The sequence below is a fragment of the Canis lupus genome, chromosome 33, assembly GCF_003254725.2.
Source record: "Canis lupus dingo isolate Sandy chromosome 33, ASM325472v2, whole genome shotgun sequence".
Classification (NCBI taxonomy): domain Eukaryota; kingdom Metazoa; phylum Chordata; class Mammalia; order Carnivora; family Canidae; genus Canis; species Canis lupus.
The window spans coordinates 28104972-28124195 of record NC_064275.1 but is presented as its reverse complement, the minus strand read 5'-3'; the positions used below and the strand labels follow the sequence as shown (position 1 = coordinate 28124195).

The window sequence follows — 19224 nt, the reverse complement described above, 5'->3', positions numbered from 1 at the left end:
GCCCTGTTCCTTCAACCATCTAATAATCACCTCCATCTGTCTTGATCAACTAAACTATCATCCCCTCTGACCAGCTTTCCCCAATGCTCTCCCTCCCCCCACAGCACTCCTCAGCAGGGACATGCCTCCTTCACATCCCACGGGCATCCCGGGCATCCCGAGGCCACTTCCCCCAGGAAAGCAGGTGCACGGTGAGTCTGTGTTTTCTTCTCCCCAGCACAAGGCCCGGCGTGGAATATTAAATGATTGCAGAACAGCAATGTAAAACGGACTCTCCCAGCTTGGTCTGGAAGAGTCTGGTTCATCACGTGGTAAGGGCTTCCCGAGCCCATCGAACCTTGTCAGTGTCTACACTTCAAATATGTACAGTTTATGGTGTGTCAGTTATAGCTCAACAAAGCCATATTTGTAGGTGAGGGGCGGTCCCTCGCACAGGGGCCCCTCCAACCTGGACAGAGGCATCCTCCCATCACAGCCCTAAGGCAGGAGGGGAACGTGTCCGTGTTATGTGTTATTCTGCTGGTCTCTCCCTAGACTGAAGGTTCTGAGGTCAGCCCTGGGGGCAAGGCCCTGCCAACAGCAGGGCTCAGCTGTCCATCGGAGTCGCCTGACAGGGTTTAAAACTCTGGTGCCCGGGCCCCATCACAGAGCCCTCCTTGGCCGAGGGCAGCCTGAGCATCAGGATTGCTTAAGTCGGGCAGCCCCGGGGGGCTCAGCAGTTTAGGCCGCCTGCAGCCCAGGGCGTGATCCTGGAGACCCGGAATCGAGTCCCACGTCGGGCTCCCTGCATGGAGCCTGCTTCTCCCTCTGCCTGTGTCTCTGCTTCTCTCTCTCTCTCTCTCTGTCTCTGATGAATAAAAAAATAAAATTTAATTTAAAAAGGATTGCTTAAGCCCCCCAGGTGACTGGAATGTGCAGCAGATTTTGAGAATCGCTGGTTCAGATCAGCGAGTGGTTGGACTTCTCACAGCCAAGACCCAGATCACATCATTTCTCATTCCTTCCCCCGAGAGTCTAGAAACCAGGAGTCCGTGGTGCACAAGAAGCTTCAGGGGACTCTGAGCTTCCTTTGGAGAAAGAGGACAGGCCTCCATTTGCCATTACCAGCAAAACAATTTGAAACTTAAATCCCTGGGGCAGTTTTGCCCCTGAACCAAGTCCCCCCACCAACCCTTCCTAGCGGCAGGGCAAATTCCATGGCCAGTAGGTGGCGTTGTACGCTTTGACTTGCAGAAAACCCACCCACTGGTGGGGGCAGCTCTTTCAAAAGGCTTGCCATCCTTAATTTTGAATGCATTACTTCTAAATAATTTCCCCTCGAGTTTTTCTTGGTCTCTTCAATCCTCCTCACTTTTGTGCCAGGGAGACATGAATGTTAGCTCCCTCTTGTAATATCTGCACCATTTTTACTGGGTCATTAGAGATCATACATGGTTCCCTTCCTTGGCTCTAAAATACCTGAGTATTGAAGTAGTATTAACATCATATTATGGTGCATACTATTTGATACAACTATTCAGATAGTCAATGTTCTCTTTCTTTTTTTTTTTTCTTTCGAGGGGGAGGAGGTAAGGGAGAGGGAGGGAGTCTTAAGCAGGCTCCATGCCCAGTGCAGAGCCCGATGCAGGGCTCTATCTCACAACCCTGAGATCATGACCTGAGCTGAAATCAAGAGTCCGACAACTGACTGAGCCACCCAGGTGCCCCATCGATGTTTTATTACATGGTGATTTTCCAAAATAGAAAAAGGAATCCATTTTCATTGAAAATTCTTCAGTGAAGATAAAAAACAAAATGCCACCGGGGCGGGGGCGGGGGAGGTCTCTTTCATCAGCTTTCATAAGGTGAGCATGTCTGCCTGGATTTTGTTTTTTTAAAAGATTTTTATTTAGGGCAGCCCTGGTGGCACAGTGGTTTAGCGCCGCCTGCAGCCTGGGGTGTGATCCTGGAGGCCAGGGATCAAGTCCCACGTCAGGCTCCCTGCATGGAGCCTGCTTCTCCCTCTGCCTGTGACTCTGCCTCTGTCTCTCTCTCTCTGAATAAATAAATTAAAATCTTTAAAAAAAAAAAAAGATTTTTATTTATTTATTCATGAGACACAGAGAGAGGCAGAGACATAGAGGGAGAAGCAGGCTCCATGCGGGGAGCCCGATGCGACTCAATCTGGGACTCCAGGATCACGCCCTGAGCCAAGGGCAGATGCTCCATCGCTGAGGCACCCAGGTGTCCCATGCCTGGGTTTTTTAGAGAATGAAGTTGGGGAGAGGCCTGGGGCACCGGATGGGGGTCTTCCCCTCAACTTCCAGCTATGAAATGTGGGGTCTTTTATCCAAAGAAGCTTGGGACAAAATCACCAAAGGCTTAATAATTCCCACAAACCTGATTTTCATAGCCCACAGTCATGACATATGGCCCAACAGAAGAATTTTCTTCAGCTACCAAGGTGAGAGAAGGAAAACATTCTGCACAGGTCAGTTCTGGAAGGTTTGGACTAGGTATTGAAGGATGAGTCCGGGTTTACTAGTTGATAAAGATCAGGGATAAGGCCTTCTGTGGAGAGGAAACACCAGTGTGCAAGGGTGAGAATGTGTTTGTGAGGCTGAAATGCCGGGTTGGGGTGTGAAGCGCCTTGCATGTTATATCACCATTGGATTCCTGGTCTTTCCATTACATTATGAAGCAATTATGAAGCCTTCTTTTTCTAAAGAGCTGGCTGGCTAAACAACTCTGATTAGCAAAGCTTTTACTCAAGTCCTAGCTTCTGATGTAGAGCAATGTGCAAGCCCTCGGTGGTCTCTTTGGAAGGAGAGAGGCCAGCTTGTCATGTAATGGCTTATGGGCAACCCGCCTTGGGTCTGGCTTGGCTCTGTCCTGCGCATCACTCAGAAAACAGTGATTTGGGTGACCTGGTCTAAGAGCCACAAATCCTCATAGCTAATTACATTTTGATCTATTGATCTGAGGGCAAAAGGCCCTGTGTTTGCTGTCAGTGCAGATTTAACTGTGGGTAGGGACGAATGCTGGAAGGGCAGCTATTAAGCATGGAGCTCCGTGTAATGAAAGGCCTACTGCAACCCTGGAGGGGCCACCTGTTTAACATGACTTAGAAGACTAGTAGGTCAAAGCTAATGCCCTTGGAAGTCATTGAGGTCCACCTCCCAAATCGAGGGAGTACAGAGTAGATTCAATGAATAATTATTGAATGCCAATTGAGCCAGGAGACATCCGAGCACCCCACACACGTGAACGTCCTTTATGTTAACTTATTGGTCCTGGGCGATGCCTGGTACAGTTGCAGGGGCTGCCTCCTAGGCTGCGAGGCTGGAGCTGTGGGGGTGTGGTGCCAAGTATGTCAATAAAGTCTATGCCTTGTGATGGAAAAAAAAATTATTGAATGCCAACCATGCCTACTGTGTCTCCTATGTAGGAATTTTTAGATGTATTTACTAATCTAACTTGCACACAAATATATACTAAAATAATCGCAAGACCACCTATTAGATGGCATTGCACTTTAGAAAATGTTAAAATATTTCTGTATTTTTTTCTCTTTTTTGAAGAGTTTTAATTTATTTACGAGAGAGAGAGAGAGAGCACAAGCAGGGGGAGCGGCAGAGGGAGAGGGAGAAGCAGACTGCCTACTGGGCAAGGAGCCCAACACTGGGCTCAATCTCAGGACCCTGAGATCATGACCTGAGCCGAAGGCAGACACTTAATGGACTGAGCCACCCAGGTGCCCCAAGATTGATTGATTTGAGGGGGGCAGGGGCATAGGGAGAGAATCTCAAGCAGATTCCCCAGTTGAGTGTGGAGCCTACATGAGGCTTGATCTCATGACCCTGAGATCATGACCTCAGCCCTGAAACCAAGAGTTGGATGTTTAACTGACTGAGCCACCCAGGCATCCACCCCCCCACCCCAGCCACATTTTTGAGTAAGTGTGGCCTCTGGAAGGCTTGTGGTCTGAATGTTTAGTTGAACCTAGGAGGAACCTCTGGTGGGCACTGCAAGCATCACGTTTTATGATCTCTGAAATGGCCAGAGCAGATACCGACTTCTCTCTACTGAAGTCAGGGAAGAGGAAATTATCAAAGAAGGAGCCTACAAACACAGTAATTCAGACAGGGTGCTGATGGAGGCTCCTAGGACATCATTTAAAGAGGTGGGGTGAGGGATCCCTGGGTGGCTCAGTGGTTTGGTGCCTGTCTTCATGCCCAGGGTGTGATCCTGGAGTCCCAGGATCGAGTCCCACATCAGGCTCCCTGCATGGAGCCTGCTTCTCCCTCTGCCTGTGTCTCTCATAAATAAATAAAATCTTAAAAAAAAAAAAAAAAAAGAGGTGGGGTGACCATTTTCAGAGTCTACTCTCAAGACAGGACCTCACAGTCTTCCCACAGGCCTGGCATCCTCTGTTAAAGGGCAGTGGTTTTTTGAAGGACAATTTTTAGTGGGTACAACAGGTTATGTAAACAAGAGCTTGCTGCCTAGTGCCAAACACATTCGACTTCACAGGTAGTAATTATAAAGCCAGGTCTGGCATGGACTAGTCTTCTCTTTCCACATGAGCAAACTGAGGTCCAAAGAGGGACAGGCAGTGGCATGGTTGTTCAGCTAGGTTATGGCATTGAGACTGGAATTCAGTTCTTCTGATTTGGAGCCTAGATCTCTCATGTTCCTCTACTAGCAATTTTTTTTAATTTAGTTTATTTATTCATGAGACACACACACACACACACACACAGAGGCAGAGACACAGGCAGAGGGAGAAGCAGGCTCCTTGCAGGGAGCCTGACATGGGGCTGGATCCCAGCACCACTGGGATCATGATCCAAGCCAAAGGCAGATGCTAACTGACTGAGCCACCCAGGCGCCCCTAAAAAAAGTTTTCTAAAAAGAAAAGACACATGCCAAGATTAGTTGAAAAATATTAACAACTTTTACTGTAATTGTATTCATGGATATTATTTTAAAATGTTTTAGTTCACAAAAGCCAGAAAACACACATTCCCTCCGGAATACATAGTCTTAAAAGTCTTTTCAAAACTAGCCTTTGAAAAATTGCTCCCAGAAAGATATAATAATGAGTGTTTTCAGAATTGATAATTATATGAACAGAGAAGGTGAAAACTTACTAAGGGTGTGCTAGCTATTTTGTAAGTTTAATGCTTACATATGTTTCTTAGCTCCAGAGAAATACAACATTTCTAGGACTTACAGCTACATTTGTACATTAAGAGCAACAACATAAACCCCTTTCCTTATTACTGAAAATCTCTGTCAAGACCTGCTCTGTGTCCTGTCTCTCAGTGTGAAATTCTATCCACCTCAGGCTGGGTTGGCACAGGGATTATTCTCTCCTAACCAGGACCATGGTGTAAAGGAGGAGAAAAACCTATAAGGAACATTTTCCTATACAAAGAAATAGAATTTGGTATTTTTAATTTTTTAATTTTTTATTTTTTAAAGATTTATTTATTTATTTATTTATTTATTTATTTATTTATTCATGATAGACATAGCGAGAGAGAGAGAGAGAGAGAGAGAGAGAGAGAGAGAGGCAGAGACACAGGCAGAGGGAGAAGCAGGCTCCATGCTGGGAGCCTGATGTGGGACTCAATCTCGGGACTCCAGGATCGCGCCCTGGGCCAAAGGCAGGCGCTAAACCACTGAGCCACCCAGGGATCCCCAGAACTTGGTATTTTTAAAATAGAAAGTAAGCATTAATATTAAAGAAAATTTTATGTATGTTTCATAACCCCATTAATTGCTGCAAAATAATTTTCTAATATTCTATCACTGGGGTCATTCATTTCTTGCTCTGTGACAAATCCTAGGCATGACTGCTAAAAGCAGAGTAAATTAAGTAAATTACCTAAACTGAGGCGAATACCGTAGGGCTGTCTCCCCCTTCCACCTTGAACTCCCCCCCCACCCCCGCATATTACATTACGACTACGTACTGGTAAAAGATTTTTGATCTGAATTATAAATTGAACTTCAGAATGTGACAACGCACTGTGGGAGGGAGTTAGCATGTAAATCTGAATTGTGAAACAGAAAGGTTTTAACTAGTCTGATTTTTAAGCGTTTAAAAAAATATGGCAAAATACACATTAAATAAAATTTACCATCTCAGCCATTTTAAAGTGTACCGTTCAGTGGCATTAAGTGCACTCACAATGTCGGCGACAATCACTGCAATCCATTCACTTCTAGAACTTTTCCATTGCCCCAAACTGGAAACCCTGTATCCATTAATTAATAACTCCGCATTCCCCCTTTCTCTCCAGGCCCTGGTAACCTCTATCACACTTCCTGATTCTTCGAATTAGTCTATTCTAGAGACCATAAATAAGTAGAGTTACATAATATTTGTCCTCTGCGTCTTATTTATTTCACTCAGCACGTTTTCAGCACCACTGGGATCATGTGTTGTGTGGTAGCCTGTGTCAGAATATCGTTCCTTTCTCAGGCTAAATAATGGCCCATTGTATGTAGATACTACATTTTGTTTTTCCATTCATCTGTTGATGGACATCCGAGTCCTTTCCACCTTTTGGCTTCTGTAAATAATGCTGCTTCAGACAAGGGTGTGCAGCTAGCCGAGTCCTTCTTTTTCAATTATTTTGGGTATATCCCCAGAACAGGAGTTGCTGGATCATAGGGTAATTCTACGTTTAACTTTTTGAGGAACTAACATTGTTTTTTTTTTTTAAGACTGTTGTTTATTTTTTATTTTTTTATTTTTTATTTTTGTTTTTTAGTTTATTCCTAGATATTTTATTGTTTTTGGTGCAAATGTAAATGGGATTGTTTTAAGTACTTTACTGAATGTTTTTTCTTTTTTCTTTTTTTATAATAAATTTATTTTTTATTGGTGTTCAATTTGCCAACATACAGAATAACACCCAGTGCTCATCCCGTCAAGTGCCCTCCTCAGTGCCCATCACCCTTTAATCCCCAGCCCCCGCCCTCCTCCCCTTCCACCACCCCTAGTTTCCCAGAGTTAGAGAGAGAGAGAGAATCCTCAGGCTGACTCCTCGCTGACTGCAGAGCCCATCCCACAACCCATGAGATCATCACCTGAGCAGAAATCACTAGTTGGAGGCTTTACCAACTGAGCCACCCAGGTGCCCCCTGTTTTAAAACTAGGAAGAAACAGGGGTGCCTGTGTGGCTCAGTCCATTAAGCGGCAGACTCTTTCTTGATTTTGGCTCAGGTCCTAATCTCAGGGTCCTGGGATCACACCTATCCTTGGGCTCCAGGCTCTCGGCTCCTTGCTTCACAGGGAGTCGGCTTGAGGATTTTTCTCTCTCCCTCTCCTTCTCCCTTTGCCCCTTGCTCCCCACCCCTCCTTTATGCTTGCATGTGTACATGCACTGTCTCTCTCAAATAAATGAATAAATACACCTTTTTAAAGAGTAAATAAGGGCAGCCCCAGTGGCACAGGGGTTTAGCGCTGCCTTCAGCCCAGGGCGTGATCCTGGAGTCCCAGGATCGAGTCCCGTGTCAGGCACCCTGCGTGGAGCCTGCTTCTCCCCCTGCCTGTGTCTCTGCCTCTCTCTCTCTCTCTCTCTCTAAATAAATAAATAAATAAATAAAATCTTTTTAAAAAAGAGTAAATAAAACTAATAAGAAACGGAAAATATCTCTGGGTTGTCCTTGTTCGAACTTTGAGAGTCAAACCCAATCCAACCAGCAGTCTCCTTCAAGCTCAGAAGCTCAGCAATGACCAGCAGGGGGATGTGCCCAGGGCAGCTACAAGGGAAGCTGTTCAGGGAGCTGTGGGAAATGCTGTCTGTCTCCCTTCATGAAGGGGTGCATCAGTGCACCCTGACTTTGCCGACTGGAGGAAGTCAAAGCATTCGAGAGGCACTTCTACCCTCCAGCTTCATAAAAAGAATAAAGAGTTCTAGAACAGGATAAAAGCCACAAACCCAGAAACCAAAAGCTTCGGAGGGATTAGAAAAGGCATTTTCAAAGTAGTTCTAAGATAATGGAGCACGGAAGAAGGTTGTCATCATTTGGGATTCAGTGGCTAACGGCAGGTCTGGGCAGGTTGGGAACCACCAGGTGGGACAGGATGGGAACGGATTTGACTGCAGCGCTTTCCAAGTGCAGTCTAAGTAAATAGGGGCCTGTAACTCCCGGTTTCCCTGTCTTTCCAGCCCCTGGTAACCTCTATTGCACTTTCTGACCCTATGAATCTGCCTGTTTTAGGTATATCATATCGGCAGGATCATACAACACTTACCTGTTTGTATCTTGTTGATTGCACTTAAGCGAATAAGGGTCCGACCTGTGCATCACCGTATTGGGGGTGGGGAAGGTGATGCACAGAAGACCGGACATCAAAAGGCCTAAACTTGGAGGATGCCAGATAAATGCAAATTAGCATGCTTATCGATGCCATTTACTCAGTTGTTGAGACTTAGTTAAGTCCTTCTATCTAATCTATCCTTCCATCTCAGCCAGACAAATCTTCTAAAATCACCACTCGGCACATCCCAGTTCAACCTCTCTGGCTTCCCATTATTTATGATCATTGCCTCCCAAGGCTGGATAGGAGTTGCTCCCAAGGCCACTCTCCTGAGGGACAGAGAGACTTAAGATAGACCCAGGGAAGCCTCTGCAGCACCAATTCTACTGGCAAGTATTTGGGGATAAGCATGACTGACTGTTATCCCAGAACAAACACAAGGATGGGATTTTAGTGCAATGTTTGCCTGCGGTTTATGGACGAAATGCTGGCCCTCAGTGGAATTTGGAGCTCTGCCCCCAGGCACGGTATACTACGAGAATAATAAGTTTACTTCCTCAGGCATCAGGGCACCACCTTGGCAGAGTTGGGAGGGGAGGGGGGGTACAAACGAAGATTAAATTCCAAACTCCTTAATCTGGGCAATCAGAACTATCTCCACCTGGCCCTTCAGAACTATCACTTTCCTCTTTACTCTTTAACTGCTTTCTGTTTTTGTTTTTATTTTTTTTAATTGTACTTTTATTTATTCGAGAGAGACTTGATAGCAAGAGAGCACGAGCAGGGGGAGGGACAGAAGAGAGGGAGAAGCAGACTTATGGTCGAGTGGGGAGCCCACACGGTGTCGGATCCCAGGACTCTGGGATCATGACCTGAGCCAAAGGCAGACACTTAACTGACTGAGCCCCCCAGGAGCCCCCTGCTTCTATTTTTAATAAAGGCATTCTGAACCTTTGGACAGGCAGCCCAGCTCTGTCATTTCTTCCAGCAATTTCTCACCTCTGCGCCTCACTTTTCTCGTCTGCATAACAGTGAAGGTGTGGGGAGGATTATGTGAGTTAACATGGCAATTCAGTGGTGTGCCTGGCTAGCCGGTTCCCGGCCGTGGTGGGCATCCCTGTCACTACTGCCCCGGGCAGGAAGGCCACCTCTTCTCCTCCTCCTGCCTGTAAACCATTCCAGTCCTTTAATTAAAGATTTTATTTATTTATTCATGAGAGACGCAGAGAGAGAGAGAGAGGGGGGTAGAGACACAGGCAGAGGGAGAAGCAGGCTCCATGCAGGGAGCCCCATGCGGGACTCGATCCCAGGATCCCAGGGTCGGGGGGCGTCAGGACCTGAGCCGAAGGCAGACGCTCCACCGCTGAGCCCCCCAGGTGCCCCTAAACCCTTCCAGTCGTAATGCACTCATTCTGTCCCAGTCCAGCCCACCTGTTCCTTCGCAGGCTGTCGGGGGGGCTGGAGGGGGGCAAGCTCCTCACCCTCACTCACCTCCCAGCGGCAGTTTCAGCACCAGCTCCTGCGTAAAGGACAAGGTGACAGCGGAGCATCAGTTTTAACAGTTTAGCTGCACGGAAACCGCCCCTGGGTCGGGGTAAGGGAAAGGGGAGGAGATGGCAGCTGGTCCAGCCTCGAATCCTGGGAGAGGGCAAGGCGTTAACCGGTAAAGGGGGCCTTAAGGGGCGCCCCTCGCCCCGCACGCCTCCCCCCCTCCCCGACCCAGCGCATCTGCTCGCCTGGCTCCTGCAGGCGCCCGGGTCGCGGCTCCAGCGAGCGCTCCCGCCGCGCTGCGACTTTGGGGGGCCCGGACGGCGAGGTCCTGCGGGCGTCAGGAGGTCCCGAGGTCCAGCAACCCAGGGGCGTGGGGGGGGGCGCCCCAGGGTTGTGAGGGGGGAGCCCCAGGGTCGTGAGGGGGGAGCCCCAGGGTCGTGGATGGGGGGGCGCCCCAAGGTCGTGGGGGGCGCCCCAGGGTCGTGGGGGGCACTCCAGGGTTGTGAGGCGGGAGCCCCAGGGTCGTGGCTGGGAGCGCCCCAGGGTCGTGGATGGGGGACACCCCAGGGTCGTGGGGGGGCACCCCAGGGTTGTGAGGGGGGAGCCCCAGAGTCGTGGCTGGGGGCGCCCCAGGGTCGTGGATGGGGGACACCCCAGGGTCGTGGGGGGGCGCCCCAGGGTCGTGAGGGGGGAGCCCCAGGGTCGTGGGGGGGCACTCCAGGGTTGTGAGGGGGGAGCCCCAGGGTCGTGGCTGGGGGCGCCCCAGGGTCGTGGGTGGGCGCCCCAGGGTCGTGAGGGGGGAGCCCCAGGGTCGTGGATGGGGGGGCGCCCCAGGGTCGTGGGGGGGCGCCCCAGGGTCGTGAGGGGGGCGCCCCAGGGTCGTGGGGGGGCACTCCAGGGTTGTGAGGGGGGAGCCCCAGGGTCGTGGCTGGGAGCGCCCCAGGGTCGTGGGTGGGCGCCCCAGGGTCGTGGATGGGGGACACCCCAGGGTCGTGGGGGGGCACCCCAGGGTTGTGAGGGGGGAGCCCCAGGGTCGTGGCTGGGGGCGCCCCAGGGTCGTGGATGGGGGACACCCCAGGGTCGTGGGGGGGCGCCCCAGGGTCGTGAGGGGGGCGCCCAAGGGTCGTGGGGGGGCACCCCAGGGTTGTGAGGGGGGCACCCCAGGGTTGTGAGGAGGGAGCCCCAGGGTCGTGGCTGGGGGCGCCCCAGGGTCGTGGGTGGGCGCCCCAGGGTCGTGTGGGGAGCGCCCCGCAAGCGCGCGCGGCAGGGCGACCTCACCTGGGCGCCCCGGGCTCCGCGTCCCGGGCGGGTCCCCGCGCGGGGGGCGGAGCTGTCCCGGCCCGGCCCGCCCCGCCCTGACCCAGTGGCCGCCGCGCGGGGCGGGGCGGGGGGCGGGGAGCGGGGAGCGGGGGCCGAGCCGGGCGCGCGGCGGGGAGGAAGGGGAGGAAGGGGAGGGGAGGGGAGGGGCGCAGGCGGCGGCGGGCAGAGCGCGGCGGCGCGTCCCGGAGCCCGAGCGCCGAGCCCGCCCCGCGCAGCCGCGACCCCCCGGGGCAGCCCGGGCCCGGCCGCCGGCGGGCGCTGAGAGCGGGGCATGCGGCCCCCGGGCCCCCGCCGAGCCCGCCCGCGCCGCCGCTGAGCCCGGGCCCCGCCATGCCGCCGGCCCCCGCGCCCCTGTGCGCCTGCCTGCTCGGGCTCTGCGCGCTGCTGCCCGGCGCCCCAGGTGAGCCCGCGGCGCGCACGGGCCGGGGGGCGCCCGGGGGTGGGGGCCGGGGGGCTCGCGGGTCCTCCTGCGCAGGCACCCGGCGCCGGGGAGGGCGCGCAGCCGGGGCACAAAGCGCCCCTTGTGGCCGGCGGGGGCGGGGGCGCGGGCGGGGGCTGGTCCCTCGGCGCTGCGGGGCCCCGGGCTCCGGCCGCCTCCCTTAAAAGTTGGGATCCCGCCCCCCCCGGAACTTCCACCGCACACCCCGAGGGCGGCCGGCGCCCCAACCGCAGCAGCCCCCCGGGCCCCCCCATCGGATCCCTCCCGCCGGGCTTCATCCCGAGGTTTGCGGAGCTCGCCCCGGACTTCTCCGGACTCCGGAGGACTGCGGGCGGGGGCGGGGGCGGGGATGTGCCGCGGCTCTGCTGCGCCGCTGCCGGGGGCTGTGCCGGGAGCCCCCAGTGACCGCTTTAAGTTTTCGGAGGCGAGACCCGGCTGCTTGGGGCAGCCCGGAGGCCCCAGGGGAAGGATGCTCCGGTGGCGCCGGGCTGCCAGGCGGAGAAGCCGCCCCAGGCCCTCCAAAAAAAAAGCAGGAAGCTCCGATCTTTCCCCTCTTCCCCGAGGAAGTCCTTGTGCGCTGCGGTGCAACATTGGTGCTCCATCGGTGCAACATTGGTGCTCCATCGGTGCAACATTGTTGCAACACTGGTGCTCCATGGGCGCAACATGGATGCTCCGTCGGTGCAACATTGGTGCTCCATCGGTGCAACATTGTTGCAACACTGGTGCTCCATGGGCGCAACATGGATGCTCCATCGGTGCAACATTGGTGCTCCATCGGTGCAACATTGCCCCGCCGGCTTGCTAGCCGGAGATGCCCTGCATTGCTCTTGCAGGCCAGGCGGCCGGATGCGGGACTGTACCCCTGTGGTGCCCCATTTACACGAAGGCACTGAAGGTTCACCTCGGAGAGGAGGGTTCTGGGCAAACAAAAACCTCCTTTAGGCCCGAATTCAGACTCAATACTACAGCAAGACTTCTTTAACGGAAAAATAATCACTCTAGAGCTTGGAGTAGATCAGTGGTTTCCAGACACCCATCTGGCAACCAGCAGCGCCCTCGGTGATGTTTTCCTGCGTCCTGGGTGGGGGGTGGCAGGGAATGCAACAGGGAAGATGAAACTTGTTGTCACACATAGGAGTTTATCTTTGCCAGTGGTCCCCTGCCTCACAAGGACTGTCCTTTAATTTGAAATGATGTCTTTATTTTTGGTGGGAAAACTTTTTAATAACTTAGAGTGGTGAGAGAGGATAGTTTTTCTTTTTTTGGGGGGCAAAATTTTAAAAATCTGACAGTCCTGTGTCCATTTCCCCCTCCTCTTTTTCTGTTTGTTGGTCTTGTTCTATTCTTAATGTTCTGTGAGATCCCAGGGTTTGGGAACTGCTAAAGGGAAGGATTTCTAAGTTCCCCTTACAGCTTGGCATTCTCTGATCCTGATAAAAACTACAGTGTTTTTCCACTTGGGAGGAATTCTTTTAATACATTGCTTTACATTTGCGAAGCAGTTTCTGTTTTTCACGGCTCACACGCATCTTCACAGCGATCTCCACCTTTCAGATGGGCCACAGACGCCGGAGTGACTTGCCCACTCTCCTCGTCCGCGGATCATGGGGCTTTTCAGGCCAGGGCCCTTTGTCCCACACGATGTGGCTTAGCCAGAGAGAGAAGCATCGAGCCGCGGTGGTTTATTTCTAATCCCTGCGAGGTTTCCTCTTCTTCGCCGTTGCCCTCTTAGAGCGCAGCCAGCCCGCGGGCCAGCAGAGCCTGGTGGAGCAAGGCCGTCGCTGGCTTCCAGACCTGTCATCGCCCTCTTAGCCCTGGAGCTTCTCACGGTTAGCAGGGGCTGCCTCAGATCTGCGTGATTTCTCCTAGTGCCCCAATGTTGGGGAGCCAGCTTCAAACAGTTTGAAATAGTGTTTCTTTCTCCTCGCTTCCCTTTCCTTCTCTTTCTCTTGAAGTATGGCAGGTACTTTTTCCCAGAGCTTGTTTCCTGTCCTGCTCCTAGGAACGTGATTGGAAAGAAAAGCCTTCGTTGCCCAATGAAAGAAAGAGGTGACCTGCAGGGCCGTGCCTGCCTGGGTGTCCCAAGGCCAGTGGCCAAGTTGCCCATCTGTTGCTTTCACTAGACTTCCCTCCCTAGGTTTAATCCAACAGGAAACAGACTTTTAATTTGAGAGGGCTCATTGCAAACAAGCCCCTGGCTGGCTGACAGCCCGCCCTGTCCCACTGTTATCTTCTGCTCTCCTTATACCGCGGCCAAGAGCCTGCAGACAGGACTTTAGGACATGGTCTTCCCACCGAACCAGGGAAGGGTTTCTCTGGGGTGAGGCCTTTGCTCCTCATGAAGGAAGGGGCGGAGCGTGGTATTGATCCTGCTGCAGGGCTGGAGTCATGTTTGCTATCATAGTTTATTAAAAAAACAACAAATGTTCTTTCAGGAAATGCCCGGTAAATTAGAATGCTCTAAATGCCAAAGGAGCCCTTTGTCCTGTTCAGCGGGCTCCTGTGGGCGGCACTGTCCCATCCCCTACGTCGCAGGTCCTATGGCCTGGGAGGGGGCCTGCTGGAATTCGGCCTCGGCTTTGCAGCTCTTTTCAGGTACCCAGGCCTAGGTTTAGTAATAACAGGGCCGCGGGATGCCAACAGTGGGCTTGGTTTGGAGACTGCTCTTTACCCTAGGTATTTACATTTTAGCTCCACCATCCTGGAATTAGGGGGGCTTTTTATAAGGGGGATTGAGGCAGAAGAGGGCAGGGTCTAATTAGCTCTAATTAGTATTCTCCTCCTGCTTGTTCTCCATGCCTATTTAGCCTCTGAGGCAACGGAGAATTAAAATATCTAAGTAGTTGGCGAGAGGCTTTTTGTGCCTGCCTGCCCTGGTGACTAGTTTCTCTTCCCCAGCCGGCTCCTGGAAGTATTCTGAAAAGTTGTAACGATATCAGTGATGTGGAGCAGTTTTGCACTGCTTAAATAATAGTGTCCTTTTCATGTGGCGGCGTGCAGCTGGGTTAAGGGGGGTGTGTGTGTCTCTTTTCACAGGTATTTTCTGTTGGCTCCGGGGCAGGCTTCGGAAAGCCCAGAGCTATAGTTTGTTTGCTTTCTTTCCAGTTGGAATGGGATTAATGGGCTTCGTAAATATAAAGGAACACTTTCTTTATAGGCATCCGTTTGTTTCTGAGGCTGCTTCTTGCTTCTGTTGAATGCGGGGTTTGATTCCTGGGCCACCTGGTGAAAAGTTTGCTCCTAGGCAGGCCTCGACACATCCCCTACTGGGGATGCTTGGAGGGGGAGGTAGTGTGGTCGGCACTCCCTACCAGGGTCCCTCCCCTGCCCGCCCCCACCAACTCCCCCGCCAACGCCAACACCACCCAACACCACCGCTGCCACCGCAGTTCATAGGAGATGGTTGCTTGCCCCTTGTAGAGCTGGGGCCTGCTCCTGCACTCGTCCCCTTTACCTGTTTCACGCTCCCACTCAGAGTGATTCTGTTAAAACTCAAATCAGATCATGCGATCTGCTTAAAACCCTCCAGTGGGGCAGCCCGGGTGGCTCAGCGGTTTAGCGCCGCCTTCAGCTCCAGGGTATGATCCTGGAGACCCGGGATCGGGATCGAGTCCCATGTTGGGTTCTGCTTCTCCCTCTGCCTGTGTCTCTCATGAATAAATAAATAAGATCCTTAAAAAAAAAAAAAAACTTTCTAAAAATGTAGTTTTAGATTTACAGAAAAATTGAGAGGATAGTAGAGAGAGTTCCTATATACCCACACTCAGTTGTGCCTATTATTAACATTTTACCTCACTATGGTACATTTTTTACAATTAATGAACGACACTAATATGTTATTACTAAAGTTCATACTTCATTTATTTATTTTCATACTTTATTAAAAAAATTTTTTTTAAGTAGTAGGGCCTTTTTAAAAGCCCAACAGGAGCCTTGAACTCATGACCCTGAGTCCCATATTCTACTGACTGAGCCAGCCAGGTGCCCCTGAAGTTCATACCTTAGTCAGGTTTCTTTAGTTTTTACCCAATGTCGCTTTTCTGTTCTAGAATCCATTCAGGATGTCCCATAAATTGAGTTGCCACATCTCCTTAGGGTCCTCTTGGCTGTGACGATTTTTCAGTGTTTCCTTGTTTTTGATGACCTTGATGGTTTTGTGGACATATTTTGTAGATTGTCCCTTTGATGGGATTTGTCTGATGGAATTTTGGGTTTTTGGAGGAGGCCATAGAGGTAATCAGTTGCCTTTTAAAAAATTATTTTTTTGAGGGCAGCCCGGGTGGCTCAGTGCTTGAGCATCTCCCTTCAGCCCAGGGCCTGATCCTGGAGACCCAGGACCGAGTCCCGCATCGGGCTCCCTGCATGGGGCCTGCTTCTCCCTCTGCCTGTGTCTCTGCCTCTCTCTCTCTCTCTGTGTCTCTCATGAATAAATAAATAAAATCTTTAAAAAACAATAAAATAAATTATTTTTTGAACAGGTAATATAGTCACATGATTTTTTTTATGGTATAACAATTGTACAGTGAGAAATCTGTTTTCCATTCTTCTTGCCCATCAGTCTAGCATATTGCCTTGACCCCTTTCCGGCAGAGATTATCCCTGTTAGGTTTCTTTATGTATCTAGAGTGTTTTCTATACGTATGTTATAAATATTCCTGCCCTGTCTTTATTGAAAGATAGTACTAGACCCACTGTTGTACATCTTGCCTTTTATTTTTAACTTCGTGATATATCAAGGTAAGGCTCACATCAGGGAGCACGCACATTCTTTTTCAAAGCTGCACATCTTATGCAATTATATGAATTGGTGTTTCAAAGCACAAGTCCTGTCTGTCAAGCTGGATGTTTTGCAGATGTGTGATGTTCAGAAAGGCAGTCTTAGATGGGAACTCAGACTGAGATAGAGCCTTCCCAGGGCATATTTACAGCTTGTGGTGACATCTTTGGATCAATGACGATCTAGTTGCTAGATTCGGACCCAGAAACATTTTGTCCGTTGTGTGAGAAGTTTTGGGGGGCGTGGCTCGGGGTGTGCGGAGAGGCACTCCAGCGGCTTTGCCTCTTGAAAAAAACCAAACAAACAATAATGAAATGTTTTTATTTTCTGTTGTCCTGGCATCGGTGACTAAAATGTAATTTAGGATCATGAGTAGCCCACTTCCCGCTTGGATCATGAAGGTGCCACACAGGAACTGTTCTGAATATCGTGATCTGTTCTCGTTTGTGTGTTTTCTAGGTGAACACACACCCTAAATACTCATGATGCTTTTCCCACTATCCCAGCTGAGTGGTGTCCTGTCCCCTCTCCCCCTCTGCCGGTACTGGGTCACTCCAGCTTGGTACTCGTTTCTGTTATCCCATGGAATGTTTGGGATCAGGAAATTCTACTTGCTGGATATGTGCTTTAGAAGATGTCGTCTGACTTTGGCCATTTGGGGTGGAAAGAGATAGGGAGAAGCTGCATGGAGGGAGGCTGGCAGGAGGCCACTGCAAAAATCTAGACTAAGTGCAGAGGCCTGGCTTGGGCATCGTGGGGCAGGAGGGGGCAGGCAGGAAGGGTTGGATTAGGAGAAACATTTCATACATCTTGAAGGAATGATCGGCCGGACATGGTGGCTGCCTGGATATGATTGATGAAAGAGAGGGGTGAGTCAATGAGTCTCGGAAGGAGAGCATATTTTTAGATTATGGTTTGCAGTAAACCCTGGCTTCAGAGATATTAAGGGCCTGCAGGCAGTTGCAGTTGAGCTGGAAATAGTCACAGCGCAAACCAAGAAAAGATGTGGCCATCGCCTGGGCCACTAGTGCCTCTTTCCGTGACCTAGACACAACATGCTGACATTTGTGAACTCTAGCTGTTTAGCTTTTTATTCATTGCTTCCGTCCTTTCAAAATGCTGTTAGTGCAGAGTGACTCATCCAGCCAAATCCAGACTCTGCAATATTAATAGGTGGGGAAAGGAGAGATGCCAAAGGGAGGAACTCTAGCGCTATGACATGTATTAGCACCCAACCTGTGCTTCTGGGTCTGGGAGTACTTGTCTGCTACCTGCTGCCTGGCACCCTGAGCTCCCCGGGAGCAAGGCCTGGCTCCTCCATCTCTGTATTCCTAGCGTCCCCTAGTCCAGAGCTTGGCATTTAGTACATGCTTAGTGCAGGTTTTCTTGAATATGAATCCGTCCCAGTAGCAGCCTAATCTTAGAGGAATCATTTTGAGTGCAATAAAACTACTATTGCATGTGAGTATGTGCTAGTAATAGAAGCAATTAGTAAAGCAGGACAGTAAATATTTTACAGTTGTTCAGTATGTTTTCATCCCAGATGTCTGCCACTTCCTTGGAGCCTCTTTGGTATCACATCCAAGATCTTTTGAGGCTGGTGGAGCAGGAGGCCAGAGCCCAGTCTGTCCGGGCCAGAGCTGGTGACCCCTTACTGCCCTGAGCTCAAGAGCCGTGACCCAAATTCCTAGAGCTCACGGATGAGGCCGTGGCAATTAGAAAGTGGTCTTTGTGAATTTATGTCGGTCGAAACAGAGACATCAATGAAACATCTGACCTCAAATTCCTCTCTGATTGAGGGCCTGTTATCAAGAGGACCCCGGAGCTCACTGGTCACCCCCCCCACCCCACCCCGAGTCTGGGATGGCTTAGCGATTGCCAGGCATCCCCCATATGGTCACTTGCTACACAAGCGCCCCCGTTCTGACCTCGTTCTTGTAGATGGGGCTTGTTTCAAGGCACTTACTCTCGTTTTCTCATGTTTTCATCTCTAAAATGAGCTGGCTTGATTAGCTCACTTGAAGACATTTCTAGCTCTGAGGATCTGCAGTTCCAGTATTTTGTGGAAAGGGTTTTATTCATCAAAGGAAGTGTTATGCCACAAGGGCCTGAGTTTGTATTTGGTGAAGAGCGCAGGGGAAAGTCGCTTTTGTTTCCCGTGTGATCCTCTTCACCCCACCTTTGGGTTTCCGACACATAAGGAGCTTTGGGCACAGAGTAGAACTGGCATTTTGAAACTCTTTCGGCACACATTTTTTTTTTTAAGATTTTATTTTTTTATTCATGAGAGGCACACAGAGAGAGAGAGAGAGAGGCAGAGACACAGGCAGAGGGAGAAGCAGGCTCCATGCAGGGAGCCCAACGCGGGACTCCATCCCGGGACCCTGGGATCACGCCCTGGGCCAAAGGTGCTAAACTGCTGAGCCACCCGGGCTGCCCCCATTATTATTATTATTTTTAACGCTTAAGTGCCTATTTAAAAGTCATCAAGCGAGTGGATTCACTTTAAAATGAGGAAGGAGCTTGTCACTGTGAGCAGGAGCCAGGTAGGCCCTAAGTCCTGGTTGTGCATGGTGGTTGGTCCCAGCTTGTTTCTCCAGAGAAGTGTGTCCCGGGTCCAGGACTTGCATCCAGGAGATCCTGGCACAGGCCTGGCGGTGAGATTGGGGTCCCGCAGCTCTGTGGTGCGTTAGGGTTCTAACAAGGTGGCTGATGGGGCCCTGGGGGCCCAGAATTCAGGGTTGGGGTCTCTGCCTGGGGGAAAGCCTGACTGTACCCCCTCCGGGCCTCCCAAGCCAGCCCACCTCCCTTCCCAGCATGGCATCTCTGGTCCTGCCAGTCTCTCCTCCCTCCTATCCCGCAGGCCATTCTTATTCCAAGTGGTATTTGTTCCCTCTGGGGTTCCTCAGGATGGCACAGGATGGCTCCCCATGT

The 19224-nt window shown here is 51.1% G+C and overlaps 1 protein-coding gene across 1 annotated transcript in view; it reads left to right on the top strand.

Annotated features, from left to right (window-relative positions):
* Positions 1-11240: 11240 nt before the first annotated feature.
* Positions 11241-19224, top strand: part of ITGB5 (integrin subunit beta 5) — a 115890-nt gene continuing 107906 nt past the window's right edge. Inside the window, exon 1 of the mRNA XM_025474752.3 lies at positions 11241-11471. Within this exon, the coding sequence (XP_025330537.1) occupies positions 11402-11471 (70 nt within the window). The 5' untranslated portion in view covers positions 11241-11401. The remainder of the gene's footprint in view (positions 11472-19224) is intronic.